Source organism: Rhinatrema bivittatum, chromosome 19, assembly GCF_901001135.1.
Source record: "Rhinatrema bivittatum chromosome 19, aRhiBiv1.1, whole genome shotgun sequence".
Classification (NCBI taxonomy): Eukaryota; Metazoa; Chordata; class Amphibia; order Gymnophiona; family Rhinatrematidae; genus Rhinatrema; species Rhinatrema bivittatum.
Genome location: NC_042633.1, coordinates 25229435 through 25244533, shown reverse-complemented (window position 1 = coordinate 25244533; position 15099 = coordinate 25229435). Strand labels below are relative to the sequence as shown.

The window sequence follows — 15099 nt, the reverse complement described above, 5'->3', positions numbered from 1 at the left end:
AGCTCCCTCGCGGGCTCCTCACCTTCCTGTCTTACGTTCCCAGCTCCCTCGCGGGCTCCTCACCTTCCTGTCTTACGTTCCCGCTCCCTCGCGGGCTCCTCACCTTCCTGTCTTACGTTCCCAGCTCCCTCGCGGGCTCCTCACCTTCCTGTCTTACGTTCCCAGCTCCCTCGCGGGCTCCTCACCTTCCTGTCTTACGTTCCCAGCTCCCTCGCGGGCTCCTCACCTTCTTGTATTATGTTCCCAGGTTCCACACAGGCTCCTCACCTTTCATCTGGTCCCTGGGGTGGATGTTTGTATTCTCTGTGGACCAAGCCCCTCTCTACAGAAAGTGGAGACCGAGGTGGGTGTCCTGATTAGACAGTGGCTGTCCCAAGTTGATGGCTTATTGGTTTCTGTCAGCCCAACCCACCATCTGTCTCCTTGCTTTTTCTGCAGCTGGTCGAGAGGTTTTGGAAGCCACTGCTGGAGCCAGTGAAAGCCTGCCTGAGGGTACAGCTCCGCACTTTCCCAGCATCAGCCCCTCTGCACCTAGGAGTGCTGGGGTAATGTAGAAGAGGACCCCAGCATCCCCGTGTCTGCGTGTGTCTTGTCTCAGTGTCTCAGGTCTGTTTTGTGTAACTCGCTCTCCGCAACCCATCTTACGTTCTCCTCCTGTTTTTAGGCTCTTGCTAATTAAACGAGATCAGAACAGGATGTTGTTCACCGTGCAGGCTCACCCCCTGGAGGAACTGCAGAAACATGGTAAGACCCAGGGGGTACGGCTAGTGCCGCCAGCTCGCCCCTGTGCAGGCATGCGACTGATTCCGGGCTCCTCTTCCCCAGGCACCGGGCTGTCCTTGGCAGAGCGAAGATCTGTCCTCCGGTCCTTCTACACGCTGGCCGTGTCCCACTACTTCCCCTCCGAGAAAGCGGACGAGCGAAGCCGTGAGTGCCCTCGTGCTGGGAGAAGGGATCTAATGTACTGTCGGTTCCATGGCGGCGTCCTGCTGTAGATTCTCAGGTTTCTCCTCTTCCCCTTGCACCCCCCGGAAATATTGGCCTGTGATGCTGCAGGTGGGCAGCGTTCTGCTGATGCGTTTCTCTCTGGTTTTTTTATGCTGTCTGGACCTCCAGGATGGAGGCGTCCCCTTCACCCGCTCTCCACACCAGGAGCTTTTCAGACCCTAAAGCACTTCCTTTGCACCTTGCTCGTTGGGATATTGCCAGCTTCAAGGGGTTTTTTGCAGGAGAGCAGGGATCCTTTGTCTTTTTTTTTTTTTTTTTGTATTTGAGAGACTCGCTGGTTGCAGCTCCCTCCTTACCAAAGAGACCATGTTAGCTCATTTTGCTAACCGCACAGATGAGGAGCCTGGAAGAAGAGATGGTGTTAATTATCGTAGAAGGAGGAGCATGTGGCTTTTGCAGGGGAGTGTTAGAGGATGCTAGGCTGCGTGTGAGAGCGCTGTCGGGGAGCCTGTCCTGAGCTCGGAAGACTCTCTCTGGTGGACCTGCCCTTTGAGAGCTCAGCATCGAGAGCCCTACCTTCCTTCATTCCCAAGGTTCATGCAAGAAAGAAATGTAATAGAGTGCCATAGGACTAGGGTTGACAGTGGATGTGACGTTATTTACATCCGTTGGAATATAACTCCCCAGAGCCTTTGGGACAGTACAGCAGGTCGGTGACCTCCCAGGCCACAGGAGGCTGGCTCTTTATGCAACAGACACGATGGCTATTGAGAGTGTTACAAAAGGTGTGTGGGAAGGGAAGGAGGGGGTGCCGAGGGTGAGCTCCATGGGGCTCTCGTATACTGGTTTACCTGAGAGATGTGCGGGCAAGGTCTTACAGCACGGCTTCCCAAACCTGTCCAGGGGTCCCACAACGAATATGTGCGAGAGATAAGTAGCCAATAATGGGCTTCTAATATATGCAAATTAAGAACATAAGAACATAAGAAAATGCCATACTGGGTCAGACCAAGGGGCCATCAAGCCCAGCATCCTGTTTCCAACAGTGGCCAATCCAGGCCATAAGAACGTGGCAAGTACCCAACAACTAAGTCTATTCCATGTAACCATTGCTAATGGCAGTGGCTATTCGCTAAGTGAACTTAATAGCAGGTAATGGACTTCTCCTCCAAGAACTTATCCAATCCTTTTTTAAACACAGCTACACTAACTGCACTAACCACATCCTCTGGCAACAAATTCCAGAGTTTAATTGTGCGTTGAGTAAAAAAGAACTTTCTCCGATTAGTTTTAAATGTGCCCCATGCTAACTTCATGGAGTGCCCCCTAGTCTTTCTATTATCCGAAAGAGTAAATAACCGATTCACATCTACCCGTTCTAGACCTCTCATGATTTTAAACACCTCTATCATATCCCCCCCTCAGCCGTTTCTTCTCCAAGCTGAAAAGTCCTAACCTCTTTAGTCTTTCCTCATAGGGGAGCTGTTCCATTCCCTTTATCATTTTGGTCGCCCTTCTCTGTACCTTCTCCATCGCAATTATATCTTTTTTGAGATTCATCTCGTGCATATTCATTGTGGCCGTCCTGAAATTCTGCCTGGCTGTGGGGGTCCCCAGGGCAGGTTTGGCAAACCCTGTCTTGCGAAGCACCATAGCAAATGATGGCAGAAAAAGCCCGTCTAGCCCATCCCGCGATCCTGTCCTCACTGTCAAGCCACAGAGTGCAGGATCCCCCTGCCTTTCCCTTCTCTAACCAGGAAATTCTGCAGTCTGAATTACCAGCAATGCTGGAGTGACTATTGGCCAGTCAGACAGAGCCGACCACGGGAGCACCCGCAGTTTCACCAGGACTTTAGTTAATCCCGGAACATGCAGCCTGTCCCGGTACGAGCCAAATAGCCTCCATTATTGGTGAGGCTTGGCGTACCGGTGCTGTCGGACCACTGCTGCTATGTGTGGAGACTTACCCCAGTGCTTCATTACTAGCGTCTTGCTCTGGGGATCCTCTGTGCTTAGCCCACAAGCTTTTGAAGTCCATTATTTATTATTTTTTTTAAACTGTTTTTATTGAAAGAGTCAACACAGCATCCACAGACTCAAGGGCATAACAAGTGAGGCAATTCAATAGCAGGCAAACACCTGGAGTGTAGGCACAAAAGGTACATCAAACAATATTGAGATAATACAAAATCCCCCAATAAAGAACTTTACATTTCGCATTAGCCCTTATTGTCATTTACTGCTGTCGACCCCCTAATACAACTACAGAAGAGCCGCATTATGAAAATCCCAGTAATCTTTCCATATTTTGTCATAAAACACCTCTTTGTGCTTCAACTTATAAGTTACCTGTTCAATCAGAGCAAGTTCATGCTCCTGTCACTTCCACACTGCCAAAGTGGGAGCCGCCTTCCACATCAGGGCTGTAGTAACTCTCCCAGAATGTATTAAATGGTCTGCCAATACTCCCGTGGAAGTTGGTAAGCGGATTTTCAAAGTTGCACTCTGCTAGATCCAGGTGAGTGGGAACTGGCGGAAGCCACAATGCAGCTCATCCGGAGATGTTGGGGGTCTCTTCACGTGGATTTGATGGCGACTCGTCAGAATGCCAAAGCAGTTCGATTCTTCAGTCGAAGGCGTCGACGCTCTGGTTCTGCCTTGGCCTCAGGGGGTTCTACTTTGTGTTCCCTCCTTGGCCACTGGTGGGTAGGGTGTTGCGTAGCATAGAGAGACATCACGGGGAAGTGATTTTAGTCGCTCCAGAGTGGCCTCTGCGTCCATGGTTTGCGGATCTCATCAACATGGCAGTGGACGGTCCGATTCATTTTGGACATCTAAAGGGACGTCTTTGGCAGGGCCCCATATGTTCCGACCAGGCCGATCACTATTGTCTAGCGGCTTTGCTTTTGAGAGGTGGTGGTTGAAGAGTAAAGAATATCCGGATTCTGTCATCACCACCTTGTTACAATCCAGGAGGAAATCTACTAATCTGGCTTACGTTGGAGTCTGGCGTGTGTTCGAGTCTGGGTGTACTTCTCATGGTGTCCACGTTCTCCATTCCCGAGATTTTATTTATTTATTTATTTATTTATTTAAAGTTTTTCTATACCGGCATTTGCGATGAATATCGCATCATGTCGGTTTACAATTAACAAGTGGGGAGGGAACAAAAAAGATAATAAATAATAATGATAATAATAATAGTAAACATTAAACACGTGAAGGCTAAGGGTTGCAGTTACAATAAAACAAGGGAGTTATACAACTTGGAACAGAGAAAAGAAGCTAGGGTTTTAACAGAGAGAACAAATATGCCAATAACGGCATTTGTAGCATTAATGAATTACCCTGTTGAGGTGGAGTTATTAATTACCATGTTATGTTTTGTCTTTTCTGCTGGAAGGTTTTGCCTAAGGGTCTATCACCGAGTTCCCTTAGAGTTCAGGTGGCAGCCTTGGGCTGCCTTCGGGGCAAAGCTGGGGATTCTGCTATTTCAGCTCATCCGGATGTGATCAGGTTCCTGTGGAACCTGAATCTCGTCCTACGGGGGTCTATGTTCGGTGCCGTTCGAGCCTTTGCGGAGGGCGACGCTGAAGGACTTGACTCTCAAGGTGGTTTTCCTCATAGCGATATGCTTGGCTAGGCAGATTTCGGAATTGCAAGCTTTGTCCTGTCGGGATCCCTTCCTTCAAATTTCGGACTCAGGGGTCTCGTTAAGGGCAGTGCCTTCTTTTTTGCTTAAAGTCATTTCTGCGTTTCATGTGAACCAGTTGGAGGAGCTTTCCGCCTTTCCGGAGATGGAGGCGTCCGCTCCTCTTGCGAGAGAGCTCAAGCGGTTAAATGTTCTAGCTCTTTTCCACTATCTTGAGGTGACTAATGATTTCAGGAGATCCGATCACTTTTTTGTCTTGTGGAGCGGCGCGAACCGAGGTTCTAAAGCTTCAAAGGCTACTGTTGCACTTTGGTTGAAGGAAGCTATTGGTTCCACTTACATTACTGCCGGTCGAGAGGTTCCGGAGGGCTTACGTGCTCATTCTCTGACCTGGGCGGAGGTGCAACTGCTGTCTCCTAAAGAGATTTGCAAAGCTGCAACTTGGAAATCGTTTCATACTTTTGCGCGACACTATCATCTGGATTTGGGAGATTCTGGGTCTCCTTCTTTTGGCGAAAGCGTTCTGCGAGCGGGACTCTCTCCAGGTCCCACCTTAGATAGGGGGCTTTGGTACATCCCAGAAGTCTGGACTGATCCGGGTACATACAGGGAAGGGAAAATTTGTTCTTACCTGCTAATTTTTGTTCCTGTAGTACCACGGATCAGTCCAGAACCCGCCTGTTTCCTGGAGGTGGAGAGTCGCCCGCTCGGCTGTAGTATTGCCTTGTGCGTACAGATTCATAGCAGCCTGTTTATAGTTTTGCAAGTTGACAAGATGTTTAGAGTTTTACACTTTTTTTTTTTTATTTTCTTCTTCATTGGTTTGGGCATTGGAAGTTTTGTGCTTAGGTACAGGCCTATACTGAGGAACTGCAGGTGGCACTAGGGTTTGTGTAGCAGTGTCAGTCAAGTTTTTCCTCTGTCTCCATCTGCTGGCGGGGAGGCATAAACCCAGGCTTCTGGACTGATCCCTGGTACTACAGGACCGAAAATGAGCAGGTAAGAGCCCACATTCCTTTCCAGCAGGGAAACAGCCACGGAAGAGCAAGGCTTGGTCTGATAGAAGGAGAGGACAAAGAAAATGAAAACAAAGAGTGAAATAAAACAAAACCAGAGTAATGAAAAGGCCAATGTTTTTAGAAACAGCTAGAAAAGATGTTTTGTTTTGTTTTTTACCCGGGTGCCCAAGGGTCTGGGCTAGTGCATAAGTTTCCAAACCTCCCCCCTCTTGTTGTTGCTAGGCTGATGAACAATCCTTCCTTCTGGTGCAGCTCTCACAGGGGCAGAGGAGGCTCTGAGAATCTGACGTTTCCGCAGCAGGGCTGGACTGGCACTAGTGGAGGGAACCAACAGTGTGGATGTGTGGCAGCTGTAACGCCTCCTTCTAACCATCTTGCCTTACAGCCGTCCTCCTGGAGGAGCTGCCGGCCGGCTATACGCACGGCGCCTTCGAATGTTACGTAACGTCCAGCAGTCACAAGTGCTACGGACTGCAGACGGACCAGCACCAGCTTTTTCTCCTGTTCGGTGCCACGGTGCCCACCTTCAGTCTCCGGAACATAGCCACCAGAACCCTGCAGACATTCACCAGGGACTACCCTTTCTGAGCCGCTCGGGTAAGGTTCTCTCTGCGGTGGCTGAGACTCCCAGATCCTGCACGGCTTGCTTATTTACGTTCACTGCAAAGACTGGCGCTTATGCAGCGCCTCAGTTACAGGGAGTGGCTTTTTGTAGTGCGGTGCTAGTCCTGCCCCTTTGGGACAGCAGAAGTATTGCTCGGCCTTGCCGTATGGTGCATGCAGAGAGAGCCTGGCAGTGTGGCAAGGGAGTGCAAACAGCAGCAGGAGCAGGAAGTGTGACCATGGCTAGAGAAGGTACAGGTGAGGGCCACCACAATGACGAAAAGCTAAAGAGGTTAGGATTCTTCAGTCTGGCGGGGGGGTGGAACCGGTATACAGGGAATGGTTATTTACTATATCAATTAGTACTAGGAGTAGGGGAACATTCCATGTAGCTAATAGGTAGCACATCTAAAACAAATCAGAGAGAATTTTTTTTTTCACTCGGCGCACAATTAAACTGTGGATTTTGTTGTGCGAGAATGTGGTGAAAGCTGGGTTGAAAGAGTTTTGAACAAGTTCGTGGAGGAATATTGATCTGAAGTTGTGTAGAAAGCTTGTGTAGAAAGCTTCTGTGATTCTTTCCTGTCTGCAAAGCTATCAGCTTTTAAACTGGTAAAATCTCTCTAGTTTGGGGTTAGCTGGCACAAACTAAAAAACTGGGGCATAAACTGTTTTTTTTTTAAAAAGAATTGACCAAAACGCAAAGACAACAGTCCAGTAGTGCCCTGCTTTACCCAGCTTGTCCCAGGCTAAACTGTTTGACTCCCACCCACCCCTGGGGCTTGTTTCTAATAAAGACTGCCTAGATTACCATTGGCAGCAAGATAGATTAGTACATTGGTTACAGTCAAGGAAATAAAGTCACAAATTACCAAGATGAGGACTATCCAATGTAACTGCTGTGGAGCCTTTATTCTGAGGGAAAGCATCTGGAAACTTAGAGCTTGCCCAATTTGTGCACAACTCTCTTCCTTGAAAATGGAGCTGACTGTGATTAAAGATCAATTAGCTTCAATTAAAAGAATTACACCCACATTGCATTACTCAGAAAATAATTCCCCAATACCACAAACAAACCAGGAGTCAAGAAAAGGAGATCCATTAGGCTCAGGTAGGACCCACAGTCACCCATTCTTGACAGAAGAGCAGCCAACAGGTACACCCTCCCACTCAAACAGGTCATTAGGAAATTCTTTAAAAACCAGGAATACAGTTGGCTCTGGTAGAATTAGACCTGTGATGAGGAGACACACAATGTACCAAATGCAAAAAGAACAACAAGCCTTCTCTAAAATAAAAACTGAAGAAGTTCTTGAGAAAAGCATTGCAGTATTACCAGAAAAGAGAGAGAAAACACAATGCATGCAGTATTTCAAGATCCATAAGCAAAAGAAAAATCTAATTGAGATGGATAACTCTGTCAACAGTGGCACTACCGCAAAAAGAAATAGTGAAGTGAATAACAAATCTCAACAAATATCTCACAAGGAGTCCAGGAAATGCAATAACCGTAAAGAGAGTACCTGGAAGGCTATGACCACAAATGCTCATAGTTTGGGAAATAAAATCCCAGATCTGCAGGCCCTAATGGCTGACGCAGAATTGGACATTGTTGCTATCACAGAAACATGGTTCACAGAATCTCATGAATGGGATACAACAATACCAGGCTACAACTTGTTAAGGAAGGACAGAGAGGATAGAAAAGGGGGAGGTGTGGCTCTTTATGTCAGAAACAACATCCAAGCAACTGAGCTACAAGGAAGTTGGGGTATTGAAGAAGCTCTATGGGTCGACCTAAAAAAAGATGACGGAGCATCCATTTATATTGGAGTGGTTTACAGGCCTCCAAACCAAAAGGAAGAGCTGGACAGAGATCTGGTTGAAGACATCCATAAGATAGGTAAGAAGGGAGAAGTGGTGATCGTGGGTGACTTTAATATGCCAGATGTAGACTGGAAAATTCCATCTGCAGAAACTAAAAATAGTAGAGCAATAATGGATGCCATGCAAGTATCTTTGTTCAAACAAATGGTGTTGGAACCCACGAGAGAAGGAGCTATACTCGACTTAGTGCTCACTAATGCAGATAATGTCTCAGATGTCCAGGTGGGCGCCCACCTCAGCAGCAGTGATCATCAAACGGTATGGTTTAATATCACTAAAAGAATAGGGAAAAGAATCACAAAGACCCGAGTTTTACAGTTCAAAAACACAGACTTTGAGGAAATGGGGAACTACCTGGAGGAAGAACTTAAAGGATGGGGAGAACGAGAGAGATGTGGATCAGCAGTGGACCAATCTAAAAGGAGCAATCACCAAGGCAACTGCTCTATATGTTAGAAATGTAAAGGAAAGCAAAAGAAAACTGAAACCTATCTGGTTCTCAAAGGAGGTGGCTGACAAAATTAAAGCTAAAAGAACAGCATTCAAGAAATATAAAGGATCCCAAAGGGAGGAGCACAAAGAAGAATATTTGTATCAACTGAGGGAGACAAAGAAATTAATCAAGTTGGCAAAGAGTCAAGCAGAAGAGAGGATTGCCAAGGAGATAAAAAAATGGTGACAAAACATTTTTCAGATACATCAGCGAAAAGAGAAAGGTCCAAAGTGGTATAGTGAAATTGAAAGGTGGTAATGAGCAATGTGTAGAGAGAGACGAAGAAATGGCAGAAATATTAAACGAATACTTCAGCTCTGTGTTCACTAAAGAAGACCCTGGAGAAGGACCATCTCTAAACAACAAGAAACTGGAGGGAAGGGGAATAGATGAAAATCCTTTTACAGTAGAAAATGTGTGGGAAGAACTAAAGACCTGAAAGTGGACAAAGCCATGGGGCCTGATGGGATTCATCCAAGGATATTGAGGGAGCTCAGAGATGTTCTGGCGGGTCCGCTGTGTGACCTGTTCAATAGATCCCTAGAAACGGGAGTGGTGCCGAGTGATTGGAGAAGAGCGGTGGTGGTCCCGCTTCACAAGAGTGGGAACAGGGAAGAGGCAGGCAACTACAGACCGGTTTAGCCTCACTTCGGTGGTGGGAAAAGTAATGGAGTCACTGCTGAAAGAGAGAATAGTGAACTATCTACAGTCTGGAGAATTGATGGACCAGAGGCAGCATGGATTCACCAGGGGAAGATCCTGTCAGACAAATTTGATTGACTTTTTTGACTGGGTAACCAAGGAATTGGATCAAGGAAGAGCACTAGATGTCATCTACTTGGATTTCAGCAAAGCTTTTGATACGGTTCCGCACAGGAGACTGGTGAATAAAACGAGAAGCTTGGGAGTGAGTTGCCGAGGTGGTGTCCTGGATTGCAAATTGGTTGACAGACAGAAAACAATGTGTGATGGTAAATGGAGCCTTCTCTGAAGAGAGAGCGGTTTTAAGTGGTGTACCGCAAGGATCGGTGTTGGGACCGGTCCTGTTCAATATCTTTGTGAGCGACATTGCGGACGGGATAGAAGGTAAGGTTTGTCTTTTTGCGGATGACACTAAGATCTGCAACAGAGTGGACACACCGGAAGGAGTGGAGAGAATGAGACGGGATCTAAGGAACTGGAAGAGTGGTCGAAGATATGGCAGCTGAGATTCAATGCCAAGAAGTGCAAAGTCATGCATATGGGGAGTGGAAATCCGAATGAACTGTACTCGATGGGGGGGGGAAAGGCTGATGTGCACGGAGCAGGAGAGGGACCTTGGGGTGATAGTGTCAAATGATGTGAAGACAGCGAAACAATGCGACAAGGCGATAGCAAAAGCCAGAAGAATGCTGGGCTGCATAGAGAGAGGAATATCGAGTAAGAAAAGGGAAGTGATTATTCCCTTGTACAGGTCCTTGGTGAGGCCTCACCTGGAGTACTGTGTTCAGTTCTGGAGACCGTATCTACAAAAGACAAAGACAAGATGGAAGCGGTACAGAGAAGGGCGACCAGGAAGGTGGAGGATCTTCATCGGATGACGTACGAGGAGAGATTGAAGAATCTAAATATGTACACCCTGGAGGAAAGGAGGAGCAGAGGTGATATGATACAGACTTTCAGATACTTGAAAGGTTTTAATGATCCAAAAACAACGACAAACCTCTTCCGTAGGAAAATAATCAGCAGAACCAGGGGTCACGATTTGAGGCTCCAGGGAGGAAGATTCAGAACCAATGTCAGGAAGTATTTCTTCACGGAGAGGGTGGTGGATGCCTGGAATGCCCTTCCGGAGGAAGTGGTGAAGACCAGAACTGTGAAAGACTTCAAAGGGGAGTGGGATAAACACTGCGGATCCATAAAGTCAAGAGGCCGCCAATGAAGAGTGGGTGACTCGCCAGAATGATGGCTATTGACACAATACCCTTATTAAATAAACATACACATGCTTACTGTGACTCCTACATCGCTCTAAGCTTCAACAACAAGAGGTAATGGAAAAAAGGATTTGCACTCACAAAGAGGGGAGTAGCTGGCTTGTTACGGCGGTTACTACCCCAAACCAAATATGCCTGATACTTCACTTTCAATGCATATACAGCATAGCTCTCTGCTTCAATGACAGGGGAGAAGAATAACTGACAGGGGAGAAGAATAACTGATACTTCACACATCCAGCAGAGCTCTCTGCTACAACGGCAAGGGAGAAGAAAAAGGGTTCGCACTCAAAAAGCGGGGAGTAGCTGGCTTGTTACGGCGGTTACTACTCCAAACCAAATGTGCCTGATACTTCACTTTCAATGCATATCCAGCATGGTTCTCTGCTTCATCGGCATGGGAGAAAGACTGATACATCACGCATTTCCAGCATAGCTCTCTGATTCAACGGCAGGGGAAAAAAAAAAAAAAACAAAAACAAAAAACTGATGCTTCACGCATATCCTGCATAGCTTCAACGACAGGGTTGAAGAAAAAAAGGATTCGCAATCACAAAGCGAGGAGTAGCTGGCTTGTTACGGCGGTTACTACCCCAAACCAAATGTGCCTGATACTTCACTTTCAATGCATATCCAGCATGGCTCTCTGCTTCAACGGCAGGGGAGAAGAAAAAAAAAAAAACCAACAAGGGCTGTATAACATAGTCTAGGTAAAACAAATAAGCATGGGTGTAGCTTGCTTATCGCAGCAGTTACTGCCCCTACTACCCCTAACTAATCAAGCTAGATATTTCACTTGGATGCAGCTCCATCACTGCTCTCTACATTAAAACTGGGGGTGGAAGGGGAATAGAACAAGGAGCTAAGAGAAACAGATAAGAATGAGAGAAAAAATGTGTGAGGCTTGCTGGGCAGACTGGATGGGCCATTCGGTCTTCTTCTGCCGTCATTTCTATGTTTCTATGTTTCTATGGAATAGTCTATAAATCACTGTTAGCCATGTAGGCTTGGGGAAAGTCAGCACCTTATCCCTGGTGAAGGGTAAGAAGGGCTGGATCTCTTCTTTGGGGATCCTAGACAGGTCTTGATGGATTTTTGCTTTGACCCAGCCTGGCACTTATGCTCTTTCTCTGTCTGTCTCTCTTTCGGAAGTATGTCGGTGCATCTTGTCGTAGAGTTTGAGCTTTTGGAGGCGACTCGGACCTCCTGTCTTGGATGTGAATGTTAGCATGTCTGTGTCTGATCTCTTCCCATACTGAGATATTGGGCTCTCTCAATCCTGGCAGTGGTCACCACACGATGGCGTTTCCAAACAGGGTCAGCTGGAATTCCAGAAGACACCCAGATTAACATTGCAGGTAGCCTCTGTGTCTACCACACATCCTCTTCTCTCATCATCTCTCCTTCCCCAAGAGGGGAGGAGTGTGTGCCCAAGAAAAAGGGGACAGTGTATATGGGGGGGAGGAGGAGCATGTATGATACGTATGACAAGTGTATATGAGAGGGCAGGGAGCGTGTGTGATGTGCGTCAGGTGTATATTAAAGGGCAGGGAGCATGTATTGTGACAGTTGTATATGAGAGGGAGGGGGCGTGTATGATGGTTGACAGGGGTATGGGGGGAGATTATATATGAAGTGTGACAGGTGTGTATGATGGGTGACGGGTGTAGATGTGGGGGGTGTTGCACTCCTCTTCGTCTCGTATCCATGTGTGAGGGCCGTGTGTAGAATTGGGGGGGGGGAGTATGCCAGGTGAGGATGAGAGATGGGTGTAGGCAGGAGATGAATTTTTCTTTCGCAGAATTGTCACTGCTAAAGTGCTGAGGTGTAGCCTGCAGTCACAGGGCAGACAGGAGGTAAATCGTGCGTATGTCACTGATAGAGTCGCCTGCAGCCTTCATGGTCCTGACTTCCTGCTTTAGAGAGAGAGTGCATTTTGCCCTGGTCTTTTCCTTATCCCCCTCCCCTCCCCCCAGACTGCCTGCCCGCCTGCCCCAGTCCTGCCTGCCTGCATCCTGCGCACCTGTGCTATGCTCTTAAGCCAATGGGAGAAAGTGGGGTCGCCCTCCAGGCGACTGACGATTTATTTTGAAATGAGAATTCTTTACCTCTGTACAGGTACCTCAGTCTCCCATCTGCACCTAAAGACCAGAACGGCCCGCTGGAGCGCAGCCTCACTTCCCCACCTATGGTCCTGAGATTGCAGTGATGTCCAACTGGCACCGGTCATCGCCACCGCAAACCGCAGCTGTCCAAAGGTGGGGCCGGGCTTGGCCCGAGTCTGCTTCGTGCCTTCCTCCCGCCCGGCTCCCTCATTGCACGCAGGTCCGGGAGCGGCAGGGCCCGTGGCTGGCTCGTCCCGCTCTGCAGCTCTCGGCTATTTGCAAGGAATGGCTCCCGAGGCAGGGAGATGGGCACGGGCCCTGCTACTTGCTGTGCTTTGAGCCCCCAGCCACTAATCTTGTGTTCTCTCGGACGCCTGGCTCATCTTTATATTCAAAAGCTGCAGACGGGTAAGAGTGCGGCTGTGGAGAAATGAGCACTCTCATCCTGCAAGACCTCAGAGAGGCCCAAAGGGAGTTTTAAAGCAAACCTTGTGGAGAGTTTACTGCTCCCTGTGGAACTGTCTGGAAGGAAGATGTGAACAAATGCCCTGCGCCTGGTCTGTGTGTTAAATTATCAAGTTAAAAAGACAAATGGTGCTCAGCCACTGAAGTTTTGGCAGTCAAGGTTCGTAATGACCCTGGGGTGATGGGATTTCAGTGTGCAGGGACAAAACGTGTTCTATCATTACACGCAGATGATGTTCTGTTCTGTCTTACTAGCCCTAAACAATCAGGGCAGACCCTCTGGCTACACCATCAACTTTTCCAAATCGGAAGTATTCCCTCTGGGCCCACTGTCATTAGAGGGGATTCCCCGATGCTTCTTTCTTTTTAAGAAGGCCTGGAAGGACTTTAATTCCCTCGGCTTCCTGGGAGACCTCTGACCGCTAGAGACTGGTTGTCACGGAGATTAGGCATGACGTGGACAGGTGCGATGACCGTTTCCTCTCCTGGGCGGGTAGAATTCACGTTCTCAAACTGAATGTCCTACCACCTTTGATGTATCTTTTTCAATCCATGCCATGTAATTTAGCCGAGAGTTTTCTTTCCTACACTTAATGGGGCTGTTTCTAGGTTCAGTGGGCCCGTGCACTGTGGAGTCCTAAAGCAGCGGGAGGGTTGGCCCTACCTAATTTGCAAAGTTACCATTGGGCCTGTGGCCTTGCAGGTGCCATGGGGTGGCTTCGTAGGGAGCACGTCAGACCGTAAAATTCTGGGTGACATTGATTTATCTGTTGTTTTATTACACAAAACTTCATCTCAAGAGGCCAGACGTGCAGGAAGAACTAGCCCCCATCTAAATTCCACTTTAAAAATTTGGAAGACGTGGGCTATGAAATTTAAATGGCCCATGCACAGCGTTGCTGCACTTTCTCCTCGGCGGGGGGAACTGGAGCTTGACTACGGCTTATGATGTCTACGGAAACTGTTAAGCGGTGGAAACAAGGTCTAAAAGGTGTGGCGGTCGATTATGGGAAGACGAGCCAAGTCCATTTCGATCCTTTCAGGACCTTCCAGATGAAGTTGATGCTGATGACAGTTCAGCTGTTTTCCATAGTCCGTTACTGGCGGAACGACCGCCTGCGGGTAAGGGAGGGGCTGGCAACTATGCTTCCGGATCCTGTAGTACGAATACTCATACAGGACCCCCCCACCTCGCAAGCGTATTTCCCTTTTCTCTAAAGCTGTGCTAAGTGTCCAAGGTAGGCAGGAATGCAACCAAAACAAAAATAGCTCGGCTTCCGCGGTGTTTTCAAGGTATGCAGGATCCACCCCCTCGCATTTTCCACCGATGGAGTAGAGACCTACAACTCGCTCTAACCAGTCAGCATTGGAAACTGAGATGGGAACGGGTGGAAGGCCTTGGGAAGCTTAATCGGTACCCTTTTGTTTTATACTAAATTCTCTCCCACCTGGCGCGGATGTGGCTTCCCAGGTTCCTCCCGCCACGTTTGGTGGAATTGTAAGTACATTGAGGCCTTTTGGAGAGCAGTAAAGCGGCTATGTTGCCTTATTTTCGGCAAGGAAATAGTCCTGACCTCTGCATTGTGCTTACTTGGTTTATGGCCGACTGATACGCTTCACTACTTCCCAAAGGAAATGAGATCCCTTCCTCCAGGCCGGGCGCTTCACTGGCGAGATGGTTGAGCCACGTTCGTGAGATTGCCCTTAAACGAAACCTGTTTGTTATACGACACAATATGGTCACCCTATTGGGACTAGAGGAGGACGTTCCTCGTGTAACAGTGGAAGCATAGCTGTCACGGACAACCGTAATGTATTGTTTGCAATGTCTTGGTATAACTCTGTAATACGCTTGTTACGCTCCTGTTGCGTTATTCGTTCAGCTCCACTGGGGGGGTGGGTAAGAGGGTTGTTATTGTTCCTACATCTCTGTGTTATGCTTCTGCTTTTT

General features: G+C 47.9%; 1 protein-coding gene across 1 annotated transcript in view; it reads left to right on the top strand.

Annotated features, from left to right (window-relative positions):
- The window catches only part of FUZ (fuzzy planar cell polarity protein), a 30054-nt gene extending 14955 nt beyond the window's left edge, over positions 1–15099 (top strand). The window contains exons 7-12 of the mRNA XM_029585360.1: positions 248–343; positions 439–545; positions 665–744; positions 826–927; positions 6005–6216; positions 12697–15099. Coding sequence (XP_029441220.1) covers positions 248–343; positions 439–545; positions 665–744; positions 826–927; positions 6005–6207 — 588 coding nt within the window. The 3' untranslated portion in view covers positions 6208–6216; positions 12697–15099. The remainder of the gene's footprint in view (positions 1–247; positions 344–438; positions 546–664; positions 745–825; positions 928–6004; positions 6217–12696) is intronic.